Source organism: Papilio machaon, chromosome 19 (genome assembly GCF_912999745.1).
Source record: "Papilio machaon chromosome 19, ilPapMach1.1, whole genome shotgun sequence".
Lineage (NCBI taxonomy): Eukaryota > Metazoa > Arthropoda > Insecta > Lepidoptera > Papilionidae > Papilio > Papilio machaon.
The window spans coordinates 535,145-551,523 of record NC_060004.1 but is presented as its reverse complement, the minus strand read 5'-3'; the positions used below and the strand labels follow the sequence as shown (position 1 = coordinate 551,523).

At 33.2% G+C, this 16,379-nt stretch overlaps 2 protein-coding genes across 2 annotated transcripts; one reads left to right on the top strand and one right to left on the bottom strand.

Moving 5' to 3' along the window:
- Positions 1–266: 266 nt before the first annotated feature.
- Positions 267–8,827, bottom strand: LOC106715709 (uncharacterized protein C1orf198). The gene is made up of 3 exons (XM_045682497.1): positions 8,531–8,827; positions 7,165–7,759; positions 267–846 (listed from the first exon to the last, which is right to left on the bottom strand). The coding sequence occupies exons 1-3, from the start codon at positions 8,660–8,662 to the stop codon at positions 713–715; spliced, it is 861 nt and encodes a 286-aa protein (XP_045538453.1). The 5' UTR covers positions 8,663–8,827; the 3' UTR covers positions 267–712.
- A 119-nt stretch (positions 8,828–8,946) lies between these two features.
- On the top strand, positions 8,947–13,621 carry LOC106715701 (zinc finger protein 184). The gene is made up of 7 exons (XM_045682579.1): positions 8,947–10,278; positions 10,736–11,027; positions 11,463–11,637; positions 11,892–12,044; positions 12,741–12,839; positions 13,089–13,228; positions 13,506–13,621. Exons 1-7 carry the CDS (start codon positions 9,093–9,095, stop codon positions 13,594–13,596), a joined length of 2,136 nt encoding a protein of 711 aa, XP_045538535.1. The 5' UTR covers positions 8,947–9,092; the 3' UTR covers positions 13,597–13,621.
- The last annotated feature ends 2,758 nt before the right edge of the window (positions 13,622–16,379 follow it).

Here is a 16,379-nt window from a genome sequence, read left to right as displayed (position 1 = left end):
GTGTTATAAATAACCCTTGAATTTGACTATATATTATGTCCTTAAAAAAACATATATCGACGCTGGAAAGCGTAAACGCTGTAACCCCGAAAGTATGAACTTTACAGGAGAGCCAAAAAATGATAACTCGTGAGCTGATACGTCTACAAGCATGCGGTATTTAGCAATGTTGTGTAGTTTGTGCTAACCTATAATAAAATCATTATCATTTGATAATGGTTGAAATTATTAACATGCGAAAAACATATTCGCGATTTCAAGGGTTACAGCGTTTATGCTTTCCAGCGTCGATATGTACGCTTACATTGGAGAGACAAAACTTATAGTATATGACCAATGGTCAATAAAGTATGAAAATCGTAACGTCTTATCCTAACATTCACATGTGATGTTTCGTACGAAAACATTATCTGTTTTCTATACCAGATAGAACTATCAACACAAAACCCTTAAATTCAACAAAACTGGAACCAATAGTGTCTTGTAATCTGCAGAAAAAGTATTTAATGGCTTTAGCTTGATGGTGGAACTGCTATGCCCTCTCATTTAACAGAAAAACATCGTTAAATAAAAGGACAGTACTATATTGGTGTACGACATGTTGAGATTTAACTAAGAATTACAGAAAGACAGCAGAATTAAGGGCCTAGTTTCATTGTAACATCAAGAAGATTTACTGTCGCATCAAGAAAACCTGTAGCTTCTAGAAGAATTACCAGTTATCCAAGAAATCGTAACCTGTCTTCGGCAGACTGGTGCCTTCCGTGAGGGTCTCAGTCGACTGGAAATCGGTCCCTGAAGACGCCTGACTAGATGAGAGCAGACCACGATTCTCCTCCGATAAGTCTGAAATTTTACACGTACCAATTTAAATACTAGAAGACTCGCCTGGCAAGGTCGCTTTCATATGAAAATATCATATTGTAATGGATCGTATTAAGGTCCCTTTCCACTGCGACTGTCAGACAACATGGAATGTAACTAGTTGCTCAGTGGAAAAGGGTCTAAATATCTACTCCGAAGAGTTTATTGCATAACTAGCTTTTACCCGCGACTCCGTCCGCGCGGAGTAAAAAATTATCCTATGTCCGTTTCCTGGTTCTAAGCTAACCTGCCCAACAATTTTCAGTCAAATCGATTCAGCCGTTCTTGAGTTATAAATAGTGTAACTAACACAACTTTCTTTTATATATATACAGTTGTAAAAGAAAGGACATGTTGCCATCTCTCTCAATCTCTTCACAAAAGTGTGGATTTCCACTGTAATACACTCGAATACAAATTGAATTGAATTTGCACTTGTATATATACACATCAAAAAAGTCTAAGCAACACATATAAATTTCAATTTTACAATGTGTTTTCGCATTAAATCCTTAGTATTTTCGTACTTTTATTATTTATTAATTCATTTTTAATATTAAACAACAATTATTTTTTTAATTTACTTTTTAATAATATTAATAACCAATAATTACGAGTAAGGAATGTTTGTACGTAGTACAAAGTAAGGTGCCTAATCAACTAAACTTAAAGTAAAATTAAATGGTTGTACAAAAATTGCATAAATTAAGACAAATTGTGGTCTCCTCTGTTATGGAGAACTTGCTGGCACCGATTATTCATAGAATCGATGAGACTGTTAATGTGATCCTACGGTAATTGCTCCCAATGAAATTTTAGTAAGTCCATCAGTTGTTGGGTTGTTGTCACTCCATCCAAGTCATTTAAAACACATCTCTGGAGCATGTCCCGTGCATGCTCGATGGGGTTGAGGTCTGGCGATTGTGCAGGCCAAGGCAATACCAGGAAGTTTTCCCTTGCCAAGTACTCCCGTGTGTGCAAAGCTGTATGCGAACGCGCATTGTCATGCATCAAGGTGAAATCGAAGCCAAGCGCTTGTGCGAATGGATGGACATAAGGTCTTAGAACATCCTCAACGTAATTTACAGCGTTCATGTTACCATTTACAAAAACGAGCTCTGTTCGTATGTTCTTCATAATACCCGCCCATACCATAACTGTTAAGTCGTTGTATGGATGCACTTCCTGGAGCCACCTCAGTCTTTCAGTATTTCCAGGACAACGGTACACTCTTACCCTTCTAGTATCAGGCTAGAACCCAAATCGAGACTCATCGCAAAATAAAATTTTATCCCATTGTTTCCGGGTCCATATAATGTGTTGCCTAAACCATTCATTTCGACGAGCGCGATTCCCGTGACGTATCGGTGGGCACCTAATTGGCCGTCGTGCTCGTAGGCCATACTCATGCAATCGATTTCACACAGTTTGGCAGCTAACAACAACACTACTTGAATTTTGTAGCCTCAAACCTATCTCTCGCGCGGTTAACATCGGCTGGTGTCTTTCAGTCAGTTGTATGTATCGATCTTTCCGTGGTGTTGTACACCTTCCTCGACCTGGGTGCTGCTCAGCAGGATCTCCCGTGTTAGTTTAACGCTGATGAAGACGGCAAATAACGCTTCTGTTGATACCAAAATACCGAGATACCTGAGATTGAGTTCTTCCCGCTTGCAACATCCCTACAGCTCTCTGCATTTCATCTGCGTTCAAATGACGTCGCTCCATAACGTAAAAAATGTCTCAAAATTCAAATTTGTTCAAAACTTTTTTTAATTATTGTTTGAATCTTAAAATTGATACCGAATACTAAATTTTAATAAGCAAAGAAAACGCTGTAAAATTCGAACAAATGCATTCGCTTTTGAATTTGTGAAAAAAAAAACAAATGATACTCGATTTTTTTTCACAACCAGCCAGTATGTCCTATAGATCAAAAAAGTTTACATAAGTATTACCTACTTGGAAAAAAATGATAAAATAATTGATTAATAACTTGAAATAGTATATGTTGCTTAGACTTTTTTGATGTGTGTACTTTAGTTGAGAAATTACATCATTTAGTATGGACACAGCGTTACTTTGGCATACGTATTAAAACGTAAATGTAAAATGTTAGGTACAGGTAAGTATAACTTTTTTATTTATAACAAAATGTTTGGTACAGGTAAGTATAACTTTGATTGTTAACATGTATTGCCGTCGCGGCTGTAAGATGCAGTCTGCTGGCACGGGTCCGGCGCCGGGGTGGGGTCGTGACGTCGCCGTGACGTCGCTCAAGATCCGCCAGGTAAGTACAATTCGTATGTGTAAGTGCACCTGTTGTTACTCGCGGTAACAGTAAGTTTAATAATGAAAGAGCATCGGTGGCTCAGGGATTAAGCACTTGACTTGTAATCTACAGGCCCTGGGTTCCAATCCAGCCATGTCCCGATGTGTTTTTCGATTTTGGATTTATATATGTACATTTATCCGACGTTCTAACGATTAAGGATAACATCGTGATGCAACCCGCACATATCAGGGAAAAGAAACTTCAAAGAAACGTATGAATTCCCGGGAGAAAAAGACAGCGACGCGGCACGTCACTTTCCGTGTCCCGAAATAGCAAAAAGTGGATTGCGGAGGTTCGTTCGGCCACGCCAAATGGAGGTCCGTGATATCCCTCTGGGTTACAGGCGTGAGTTGTGTGTGTGTGTGTTTATTAATGAATTATACGTAAAAGTCTTATATAGCTGTTGCATGCGACTCCGTCCGCGCAGTTAAAAAAATCTTAATGAGGGTATGAAAACTAGATAGTAGCCGATTCTCAGACCTACTGAATATGTATATAAAATTTCATAAAAATCGGTCAAGCCGTTTCTTAGGAGTATGGTAACTAACATTGTGACACGAGAATTTTATATATATTTTATTAAGTTACAAATATAACATGTAATTTAAATGTCGTATAATAGACTAGCTTTTACCCGCGACTTCGTCTGCGCGGAATAAAAAATAGAAAACGGGGTAAAAATTATCCTATGTCCGTTTCCTGGGTCTAAGCTACCTGCCCACCAATTTTCAGTCAAATCGATTCAGCCGTTCTTGAGTTATAAATGGTGTAACTAACACGACTTTCTTTTATATATATAGATGTATGGAGGAAGAATAGTACATATTGTACTGAAACTACATAGAGAAAAGAGTACAGTGGAGATTTACATTTACTATGTTTTTTCCAAATATACGAGAGATAGTTTTTTATATATTTTCTTATACAGTAACTTAATTCTCCGATTCTAAAGAGTTTTAATGCAGTCGGTTATCGTGTTTTGTTTATCATTAGAGATCTGCACTCACATATTACTATCTCATTCATTCGCATCGGAAAAACAGAGATAGTATTATCCTACGTGTTACGTTACTGGACTTACTTAACTTTATTAACTTTAATGAATTCAGATTTATTCTTCGCACATCGTTACTTGATTCAAACTACGTGATCCTTATATTGTTCGTAAGAAACGGGATTCTTACCACGATTAGGCTGTTTGAGCTCTCGATATTTCGGCACAGTTGCATGCGCCATGTTCACGGGTTGACTGGAGGTTGACGGGTTGGAGCTCAAACAGCCTAATCGTGGTAAGAATCCCGTTTCTTACGAACAGTATATTAGTAAAAACCACGAAAGTTTGAAGTTATATACGTGATCCTTGTTACAATTATCCGTGTGTACTCTACCCGAAACACGCTTATAAAAACTTATTGCCATCCTTGTCGTTTCCTTTGAAAAAAATAGAGCTAACAATGTTTTTGTAATGTAACAAGACAGTGGCGCCATCGGAGAGTTGAAAACAGTATAAAGCTACTTTTGGTAGGATTTGTAAAGTTGATTAACAAAATTTAATACTTTCGAGCGAACGTTTTACGAATATATAATACCTTACGTAATTACTTTATACGATGGATTGTATATTACATAAATAAGAAAAAAAACTTTTAAATTTTTCACTCTTAATATGTCGTTAAGTTTAAAACATTTATAATGCACTCGAACCTGGATAAGCGAGAAACCTCTATATGCATAAAATGCTACATTAAACTTTAAAAAAAAGTCTCATAATTAAAGCAACATTCTTTTGTTCCCAAAAATCCTTCACCAAACATAATATGAATAGATGTTTATCTATCTATATATATAAAAGAAAGTCGTGTTAGTTACACTATTTATAACTCAAAAACGGCTGAATCGATTTGACTGAAAATTGGTGGGCAGGTAGCTTATAACCAGGAAACGGACATAGGATAATTTTTACCCCGTTTTCTATTTTTTATTCCGCGCGGACGGAGTCGTGGGTAAAAGCTAGTATTCCATAAAACCTCATCATGGAGAGAATCAAAATTTAGTAGAGAACATTTAACTATTAAATTCCTAACTACTTAATATATATTTACGTAGTCTAGTAAATAAGAAACAAAATCGGTCATCATCTCTATCACTAATCTCACTCTATGTGGGTCACCAGGATTTCGTCCTCCTCATCGAGCTAACAACCTTCTTAATTATATTAGTGATTCAGACAAAGCACACTAATAAACATGTCTTATCATTCATAGTCATTGTTATCTGACACATTGCACATGTACGTGTTAAATATTAAATTAATTATTAATTATATTTAATTAATTAATCAATTATATAATTAATTAATCTATATTTATTTGAAATGTTTATAACAATTATCGTCGACATATACAGACCGTAGTAGCCAACAAAAATAGTAGCGGCGTTAGGTTAAAGCCAGATGGGGCCACCGCATGTGGCGCCGGGCATAATTGGTTGCCGTAATCTATAAAGGGGCGCTTGCGGTGCTCCATAAGGTACCCTATCTTTGGCACATTTCCCTCGACACCAAAAAAAGTGAGCGCCGGAAATGCTAAAATCGGACCTAACCAAAAATACGCCGACTTAAAGTACTGTTAGATGATTTTTTAACCGTTTTGAGAAAAGCTTTCAGCGTCGTGTCTTACTTTGGTTCTCAAGAGACATATGTTTCACTCTGTTGATCATTGTAAACCAAACCTTAATTTTTAACTTATTAAAGCTGTTATTTTTGATGAGTAATTATTGACACGACCCACTCATATTACAACTAATATTGAATCATGAGATGATTACGAAGACGTTAAAAATGTTAATCTGTGTACGGTACAAAGATGCCACGCTATACTAGTCATTGAAAACGATGTTTGTCTACAAGTATGCTAAATAATTTTAAGGTTGTGAAACGAGTGCATAATTTTTTTTTTTTATAAAAAAAAACATTACGTAAAACCAGCCTAAGTTATGTATGCTCATTACATAGATGCCGAATGAGTTCAAAAATGTATTTAAAAAAGTTTTTACTTAATTCCTCGAGTGTGCCAATCATACCAGTAATTCCCGTAGATAAGCGCATTTAAATAAACAATTTTACTATTAATATTAACAATTCAATAACAAACTATGATCTATTGATAAATTCTTTTCCAAAGAACAATACAAGTTGTAACATTTATAAGTATGCATAACAGTGAGAAGTTCGCGTAATGAATCTAAGCATTCAATTGATTGTGTGGACAGAACATGCATACTTAACCGACATATCAACATAACGCAAGTTGAATAGGTAACTTACTGAAGCATAATTAAACAATTAAACATTTATAGTTATTTATAATCTATTATAAAATATGTCCTTATGATTTTTATAGTGGCTAATAACATATATGTACTTGAAACAGATGCTTCATAAATGACTGTCAAATGATATATACAAAAATAATCTTACTAATATTATAAATGAGAATGTTAGTTTGAAAGTATCTACAGAACGACTCAACGGATCTCAATGAAATTTGGCATATACATATAATAGATAGGCATATATGTATATAATAGATCATAGTCTGGAATAACACATAATCTACTTATTAAGTTCTTTTTTATTCTGCGCGGACGGAGTCACAGGCGACAGCTAGTTAGGCAGACACATGTATATAACCATGTATCTAAGCTGATAAAAACATAAGAAGAAACATGGTTTACTCTGTCTTTTAAGGAAGAAAATATCTCACCCATGAAAAATATAGGTTTAGATGGATAGATGTTTGTTAGAAGGTATCTCCATAACGGCTCAACAAATCTTGATGAACTTAGGCACAGATGTAGAACATAGTGTGGAAGAACACATAGGCTCATAACTAAGTTTTTTTAATTCCGCATGTACGTAGTATCGGGTTACAGCTATTAGACTATAATAAAAGAATAAAACTCACCACTATTTGACTTAATAACACTGCTTCGATAATCCTTATCATATTTATTATCATTCTGCGGACTTTTGAAATTGGTTCTAAAGAAATTATCTGAAGATGCAACAATATGAGTATTCTGTCCAGTCATTAAGCATTCTCTTTCCTCATCTTTACATTTAAAGTTTCCTATAAACTTTGTAAACAGTCCCGTTGGGGAGGTAACATCTCTATCTTTGGGATCTTTGAATGTATTCTTCAATACATCATGTGATTTAAGTGCATTCTTCAACTCATTCACTACTTTTGAATGAGATAATGCTAATTCCGAGAGTATCGGAGGTGGTGAGGTACATTTAGGTTCCTTTGGTTGTCTGCTTTCGTTTAAAATGCATAAATTTAACTGACTTTTAGTCTGATACAGGAATGGAGCAGAATGTTCATCCCTGTACGAACCATTTTCATCTTGTACAATCTTCATGGCATGTTCTTTGCCAAAGAATGACATCAGATCATCGTTATTATTAGGCGGATTGTCTAAATCAAACTCTAATGTATCAAGTAGAGCATATTTTAGAGCTATATCCGGTTTAATTATTGATTCATTTATAATTTCAGCCTGGAATATGGAAAATTGATTTTTAAATTACACATTTTTTGTATTTAATGAATTTTGAAATGTAAATAGTATTAAATACTAGCTTTTACCCGCGACTCCGTCCGCGCGGAATAAAAAATAGAAAACGGGGTAAAAACTATCCTATGTCCGTTTCCTAGTTCTAAGCTACCTGCCCACCAATTTTCAGTCAAATCAATTCAGCCGTTCTTGAGTTATAAATAGTGTAACTAACACGACTTTCTTTTATATATATAGATTTTAAAAACAATTTGTATCTGTTTTCATAGTGTACATTTCTACTCATAAAATACCTGTGCAAAATAAAAATGGAATTGTTTATGGTGTGTCTTTCGTTTTAACACAATAAAGTAAGAAGCCTTAAAGAATAAAGCAATTATTTTTATATGTTAATCATGTAAATATAACATTTTAAAATGGAACAGCAGATAACTTTATTGAGACTTATAATAAACTTAAAGAAATATTGAAAAGATAAAAAAATAACGTATATTTGATCGTTAATATCAAATTAAAAAAAATTGAAAATAACCTGTTTATTTAAAGTAACAGTAATTTGGCCGCAATATTGTACTATGTCTTATGTAGACGCAACAGCGTTTACGATACATACTACTTATGTAAATATTTATCTAACTAACCATAATAGTATTGCTCACACGTAACTGATTTATAAATAGATACAAATTTAAATAAAATTAATATAGAATGCCAACCATTGTGGTAAAAATTTAAATGGTAAAAATGAATCACCTTTTCCTTATATGATAGAGTATCCCAAATGTTTTCATATGCATTTTTAGCTTCAGTGATATCTTCATGTATTTTTGCAGCTAGTGGGTTCAATGTACGAAAGTACTCTTCAGCGACGTCACTCAACGCCATTTTTATATTAACTCAAATGTGTTTACTGATAATATTAACTGATAATGGCTAAAGCCATAGTTTTTTTTCAAATTAATACTAGAAACAGATACGTTAAATTAACAGACTGCAATACAACTAAGACATCTATTTCCGCGCACGTCAAAACAATCAATGCAATGCAAAATGCAAATGAAATGCAATGTAAGATAAACCATAGACATATGTCAGTATTGACAGCAGAGGAAGAACCATAGATCCCTATATTCGACTTTTGTCAGGATTCAGGATTGTCTATGTTTCCAAAAGCTATAGTTAAATAAGTTTTTATATCACTATTAGATAGCCCTTGAATGTCAAAATGGCTAACTCAGACAGTGTTTATACACTGATATTACCGCGGAATGTACAGTTTGAACGTTAAAAAAGTGTTTGTGTACATTTTACAACAATGTTGCACAACAGCGGTCCCTTTGGACCAAACGAAGTGCCGATCAACATGGGCGCGCCAGTAAACATGACCCCGATGAGTGGTACAATGAACATTAGCAATAACATAAATAATCTTTCTAAAATCGGTCAGCAGTCAACGGAAACTCCTAATGCGCATTACCCTGTACCGAACTATACAACATACGGGCATCCACATTTAAATATGAACCCGACAATGAGCCCGTTTCCAAGTTATCCTCCAATTGGCTTCCAATCGAGCTATCTACCACAGAGTCCTTCATCAGTTCATGACACAAATTGGCAGAATGGTATGTTACCTATGGGTTTGAACATGCAAAATGATAATGGTACACTTAATTATTCTTCATCTTCAATGAAACGACCTGACACTATGAGTGAGTACAAAGAGCATAATTTACACAACAAAATGTCTTTGCACATTCCACAGGTGCACACTAAAGCATTCCATAAACATATCAACATGGAAAATAACCATTATAACCATTACCAGCATTACAGTCCTAGTCCGAGCACATTTAGGCAGTACGCTGACTGTAATCTAGATTTAAGCACAAAATCTAAAACTGAAATGGATCCAAGACGAAAAAGCTTGGAGACAACTGTTAAACTAATTGAGAACATCCTTATAAATAGCACAAGAAAGAATGACACAGTTCAGACAAAAATTACAGAAGATACATTTACAAATCCTAAACCCGCAAGTCCTATTCAGTCCCATTCAAATAACGATAGCCTTAAAACATCTCAGAATAACTTAATTGAAACCCAAAAAGAAGTTGATAAACCCATGAAAGAAGTTGATAAAGCAGATTTCAGACAAGAAAAAGATACAATTGATATGAGAGATGATGACAGCATTTCAAATTCATTGATATGTAGAGAAGATATATTATCAACATCTCAAACCTCAACAATTGAAGAAGAAACATCAGATACAGAGAGTGAACCACAGCCTGAAGATCTTACTTCTAATGCGGTTGAGAAACAAGATATGATCATAGATACTAGAGTTGAGGTTACAGTGGAAGAAACAAGATGGGTAGATACAGAATCCAATCCGTTTCTTAAGGATGTTAATGGCTTACAAAAAGAAGATGTGGAAAATACCAATGTAATTACAAGTGATAAGAGTGTTGATGAGGCAACAGAAGTTATAAAAAATGGTACAAAGATTATATCTATTATAATTTTTTTTTTTATTAATATTATTTATTATTTTTATCAATCGCCATGAAATTAATTTTTGAATAACTAAGCCTTAGACTTATTTTAAAAAACTCTGCCCTCAAAGATAATTTTACTAAGCATAGAATTTCTATTGACCAGTTATATTTATATCCCGTAATATTATAAATTTCTAGCTGTCGTCCCCAAATCAGTCTGTATTAAAAAAAAGCATTAGTTAGTAGCCTATGTGTTATTTCAGACTATGTTCTATGTCAAATTTCAGCAAGATCTGTTGAGCTGTTACGAAGATACTTTCTAACATTGTCTGATACATCCATACTTTTGCATTTATAATATTAGTCAGATAGTGAATCAACTTAACTAGGACTACTATAGGCAATATCCCTTACATTAATCTAGATTTCAGTCAATAAAACGAATTTTTTCTTGTAGGATTAGAAGTAGAGAAATATTACACATGTCCGAGTTGCAGTCTACTCTTCAAGCATCCAAAAAGATTTCTCATTCACCACAAATGGCATTCATTCGGTCTTGGCACAATTAAGAAGTTGGACATGGCAAGAGAGAAAGAAATGAAGAAAACTTTAAGAAGAGAAGCTAGAGTTATACAAAGAATGAACATGAACGAAGTCACGGATATGAATGCTTCGGGAAAGAAATATTCGTGCAAGGACTGTGATAAAGTTTTCAGTGCTAGAGGCAGCTTGAAAAACCATAGACAAAGGTAGAACAGAAAAATAATTAAAAAATACAAGTAATTTTAGTTTAACCACGAATTTCCACAGATAAAACACTTTTACAGTCGTATCTCAATTTCTTTCAATAACAATTAGAAACATGTATCTTGTATTAGTATTTTGACAGTGGAAGTCCACATTAAAATTGAACTGCAATACAAAATATGTTTTAGTTTGTCAAAATCGTTGTTTAAGTGATTTTTATCATATTTAACTTACTTGTAATTTATTTACAGTCAAATATGGATAAGAGAGAGCTCAAAGGACCGCGATACTTGATTGATGATGCGATGATTTCTTTTTAGAGGTTTCTCTCTAATCAAAGTTTCTCGCTTAAGGAGGTTGAATGACTCTCCCTTATCCATGTTTGACCGTATTCATTTACTACCATATAAAAATAATATTTTCTTTATATAATCCAGGTACCATCCAACAAGAGTTCGGGACTGCAAAATCTGTGGTAAAACAGTGTTAGGTTGGATAGCACTGCGGGCGCACTTGACCACACACACAACGGACTCTGGTTATCAGTGTAGTGACTGTCCTAAACGATTCAAATATTCACACTCACTGGCTAAGCATAGAGATACTCATTTGGTGAGTGTTAATTTATAAATATTTTAATTGAAGTCAAACTTTGATAAGCGAGAAATTTCTGAGTCTGGGCCAAACTGACAATATCCAAATTTGATTGTAGATCATTTGAAACATAATCAGGTTAATTGTGACAGATTAAATAGGTTTAACCAAGAAAAAAATATTAAATTAACAACGCCATCTAGTGTGAAATAAATGAAACTTATTTATATGAATGGGATTTGTCTAATATTTACCTGTAATATATTTTTCAGGAGAAAACACACGGCTGTGAACAATGTCCAAAGATGTTTGGATCGGTGAAGCTGCTGAAGATGCATATGAAAACGCATGAGCGTGTACTCAGAGGTACCACCTTCCACTGTACATACTGCGGGAAGGGTTTCTTTGAGTCTTACAGTTTGCAGGTAACTAGAAATACAAATGCTAAATATAAACAGGCTAAAGATTAGGATTATTCTCTGATATATTTATTTAACGATCCTTAATACTCTTCTTAATACATTCCGTATCACCATCTCACTGATTTCACATTGATACCCAAAATCTTAGTGGCACTGACCGTGGATTTTTGAAACCCATTATCTTTAAAAAAAAAGCAGAAATAAAGAATATGTTTTGAATGGGGATTTTGATCTTAGAAACTGACGGTAAGTGTTAAATAGTAGATGGGTAACCATCTTGTTATTTGTTAATTGTTTAAATTAGTACATTGTGCTAACTGTCACTCGCGACTCCGTCCGCGCGGAATTAAAAAAAAACATAATAAGTAGCCTATGTATTCTTCCAGACTATGTTCTACATCTATGCCAAATTTCATTAACATCTGTAGAACCGTTCCGGAGATACCTTCAAACAAACATCCATACATCCATATAAACTTTCACATATATAATACTCGCTTTTACCCGCGACTTCGTCCGCGCGGAATAAAAAAAAATGCCCACAAGATAAAAAGTTCCTATGTCCGTCTCCTAGTTCTAAGCTACCTCCCCATCAATTTTCAGCTAAATCAGTTCGACTGATCTTGAGTTATAAATAGTGTAACTAACACGACTTTCTTTTATATATATAGATTAGTGAGATTGTAATTTATTATTCAGGTTCACGAGCGCACACACAGAAACGAACGACCATTCCTCTGTGAAATTTGCAACACCAGCTTCGGCACCAACTCCAGTCTTAAGAGACATTTGAAAGTGGTGAGCGGGATTAAAACTTTTCTATGCAATGAGCGATTTTTTCATGTCAAATGTTACAATGTCCTGTATTTGATCGATTGTAGTTAGCTAGCGCCATCTGTTTATTGGGCCAACTGGAAAATTTCTATTTTTAGATTTAATTTTTCCTTACCGGCTATTTCCATCTTGTATTGAGTTGTTGTCAATTTCTAAGTTTTTTTTTCAATTTAAGTTTGAATATGCTATTAATGATGTCAATTTGTTGTACAGTCTCACAATTCAGCGAAGCCGTTCGAGTGTCCGACTTGTCACAGGTCATTCGTGTCAGCGGAGATCCGCGAAAGACACGAGCAACGTGTCCATGGTGATCCGGACAGCTTCAAGTTCCCCTGCAACCAGTGCCCTTGCAGGTATTTTACACTTTGTTTCTCACATTTTGCTCGGAAACATCAAATCTTATATATAAAAGAAAGTCGTGTTAGTTACACTATTTATAACTCAAGAACGGCTGAATCGATTTGACTGAAAATTGGTGGGCAGGTAGCTTAGAACCAGGAAACGGACATAGGATAATTTTTACCCCGTTTTCTATTTTTCATTCCGCGCGGACGGAGTCGCGGGTATAAAGCTAGTTTATAATATTAGTAAGACTTTTATCCATATACATCTATTTCCATTCCATTTCAGATATTTGAAAGCGAAAGATTTAAGAAAGCATATGTACAAAGCTCATCCGAAAGGCAAACGGAAGAGGAAAATGCACAGCGACACAGAATAGACCTTATTGATAACCACATAAGGTACAAAATATACTTTGACATAACACGTACGTTACTGCAATTGTTATGATGTACCGGAATTATCGGCACTGAGTGTGTTAACAATAAAATAATTTTGAAAGAAAAAGTATCACTTAAAAATTAACTACAACTTTAATACAAAAACAGTTATATCTCTGAAAAAAAAAATGGAAAATAATTTATTTTAAAGAAATGACGGATTCTCTTTTTTTATGCACACAGTTTTGGTTAAATTTGATATCGCAATTATTTGAGTCAATTAAATGTCATATATAATTTAAATATCCATTAAAGAAACTATTTAAAAATATGCAAAAAAAATTTTTAACAAATTTTTTTTGCAAAATAAATCTACCATATTACGGTTACCAAAAGAACACTGTACTTTGAAAATAAACTTTCATCGTTTGAAGAACTTATCTGAAAACTGGTTGCTTAAATATATTTTAAAAAATAGTATGATAGCAACATTAATTTTTACATTTAACCGAAAAAATATTTATTTATTAACAATTTTCTTTTATGTTTAAATTTACTTATGTACAAATTATTCATAAATTACGTCACTCGAATTTCATGTTTTTTTTAACCTTCCACCATCTTTGTCTCAGCTGGTCTCATTTGTGAGACCCCCTACCTAGTGTGATATCACATATTTTGCAATTTTATATATATAATTTTAGGAAATTAAAAAAAAAACAGTACAAATATAAAATATTATATTTTGAAAAAAATTGCCGTAACAAAAATTAGGAAATTTGTCACATGCCAAACTTTTTCGACCCCCTCCCCCTCCTTAACATGTGATGTAATTTATGAATAACCCCTAAATACATTTTGTAAATAACCCATAGATACCTAATCCGGAGCATAAAATTATGATAAAAAAAAGGCCTCCGGAGGCCTTTTGTTGAAACACTATCAATAGGTTATCTATGAAAATCAATTTGTATTCAGTACATATGTTTTACTGCTAAAGTATCTTTATATATATAAAAGAAAGTCATGTTAGTTACACTATTTATAACTCAAGAACGGCTGAATCGATTTGACTGAAAATTGGTGGGCAGGTAGCTTAGAACCAGGAAACGGACATAGGATAATTTTTACCCCGTTTTCTATTTTTTATTCCGCGCGGACGAAGTCGCGGGTAAAAGCTAGTTTCTTATAAATAACCTTATATTTTTGTTTTCTTTAAACTTTAAAATGGGATAAATTAAGTTTTTAACCAATATTTAAAAATAATCATCGACTTAGCGTGGGTTTACGAGACCGAAATCTCTGAATGAAACATATTTTTTGAACTCAGAAACCCACCATTTTTAGTTTTGGTAGAATTCAATTATGGTTAGTTTTTTTTTTTATTTATTAAGGCATTAGATATCGGTGTCCTTTAGCCTGTCTTGAAATTACAAATGTAATAAAAATAAAATGAAATGACTAACCAAGTCATTTCTAAAATGAGGTCACATTTAAAAAAGTGACAAATATTGTTACCAGGAAATAATTTTGGACATAAATGATATTGATTTATATGTTTAGTGAGAAGACATATAAGATTTGTTTAATAAAACATATAACAAGTGTGGGTAGAAATAAAAAAAAATATTTGTACAGTATTATTGTGAAGGATTCTTGTAAAGAATTTTTGTATGATTACATTTAACGGTCAGTGGGATTTTAAGATATAGGCACATTTAACTAGATATAATATTTTATAACCAAAAAAAATATATTTTAATTTTGTAAAATTACCTACAAAAAAAACCTTATTCGAATTTTGGATACTATTTTTTTTAATTTCAGCTAAAATCGTATAGTTTTGGTGTTTCTCGTTACACGGATTAATCTGTCCAGTGGGATATTTTTTAATGGATAGTCCATCGAATAAAAAAAATCACACTGGACCGATCGGCAACATCATTTTTCAAACAATATGTTGAAATTATTTGTTGAAAATATTCGAGATGTAGTGAGAAGTAAAAAACACTTAATGCTCTTTTCATTTCTAAATAACATACATATCAATAAAAATATTTTTTTCTTTTTTATAGTAAAAATTTATAAGATTGATTCCTGATTTTTTTATATATAAAATATATTAACAGAAATTTTAAAATATTGTTGAAATTTAGCTGTCTATATAGTGTAGCTAGATGTTATCAAAAATATAATGTACATATATAATTGAGGGTAGGCTAAGAAAAATCAAAAAGTCGTTAAATTTGATCATATACCTGGATGGAGATTTTTTTTAAGTCAAAATTTTTTAATTACACAATTTAATTAGATGTTTTTTATGACCATATAAATATATAAAATGGAAAGTTGATGAAATGTCTAGTAAATAGATTTAAGATTCATTTTCTGCTATTGGCCTAATGATTATATCAAATACAATATTATATGTGAAATAGAACATCACAAAAAATATTGCAAGAAAAGTTTAATTGTTATTTATGTACTGCCAAAACATTCACACAGAAACAATGTCTTGTTTAGGAAAAAATAGCATATCTATCTATATATATAAAAGAAAGTCGTGTTAGTTACACCATTTATAACTCAAGAACGCCTGAATCGATTTGACTGAAAATTGGTGGGCAGGTAGCTTAGAACCAGGAAACGGACATAGGATAATTTTTACCCCGTTTTCTATTTTTTTTTTATTATTCCGCGCGGACGGAGTCGCGGGTAAAAGTGATTGTATAAATTTTGGCAATAAAAATCCATGTAATATCTAATTTGTCGTAATATGTCA

What these genes read in the sequence shown, in the direction of transcription:
- LOC106715701 (XM_045682579.1), top strand. Translation starts at nt 9,093, where the DNA reads ATGTTGCACAACAGCGGTCCCTTTGGACCAAACGAAGTGCCGATCAAC. An exon ending in AACAGAAGTTATAAAAAATG is followed by an intron (nt 10,279 to 10,735) that starts GTACAAAGATTA and finishes TTTTTCTTGTAG; the next exon opens with GATTAGAAGTAGAGAAATAT. An exon ending in TTGAAAAACCATAGACAAAG is followed by an intron (nt 11,028 to 11,462) that starts GTAGAACAGAAA and finishes TATATAATCCAG; the next exon opens with GTACCATCCAACAAGAGTTC.
- LOC106715709 (XM_045682497.1), bottom strand. Translation starts at nt 8,662, where the DNA reads ATGGCGTTGAGTGACGTCGCTGAAGAGTACTTTCGTACATTGAACCCA. An exon ending in CTCTATCATATAAGGAAAAG is followed by an intron (nt 7,760 to 8,530) that starts GTGATTCATTTT and finishes TCCATATTCCAG; the next exon opens with GCTGAAATTATAAATGAATC. An exon ending in TGTTATTAAGTCAAATAGTG is followed by an intron (nt 847 to 7,164) that starts GTGAGTTTTATT and finishes GTAAAATTTCAG; the next exon opens with ACTTATCGGAGGAGAATCGT.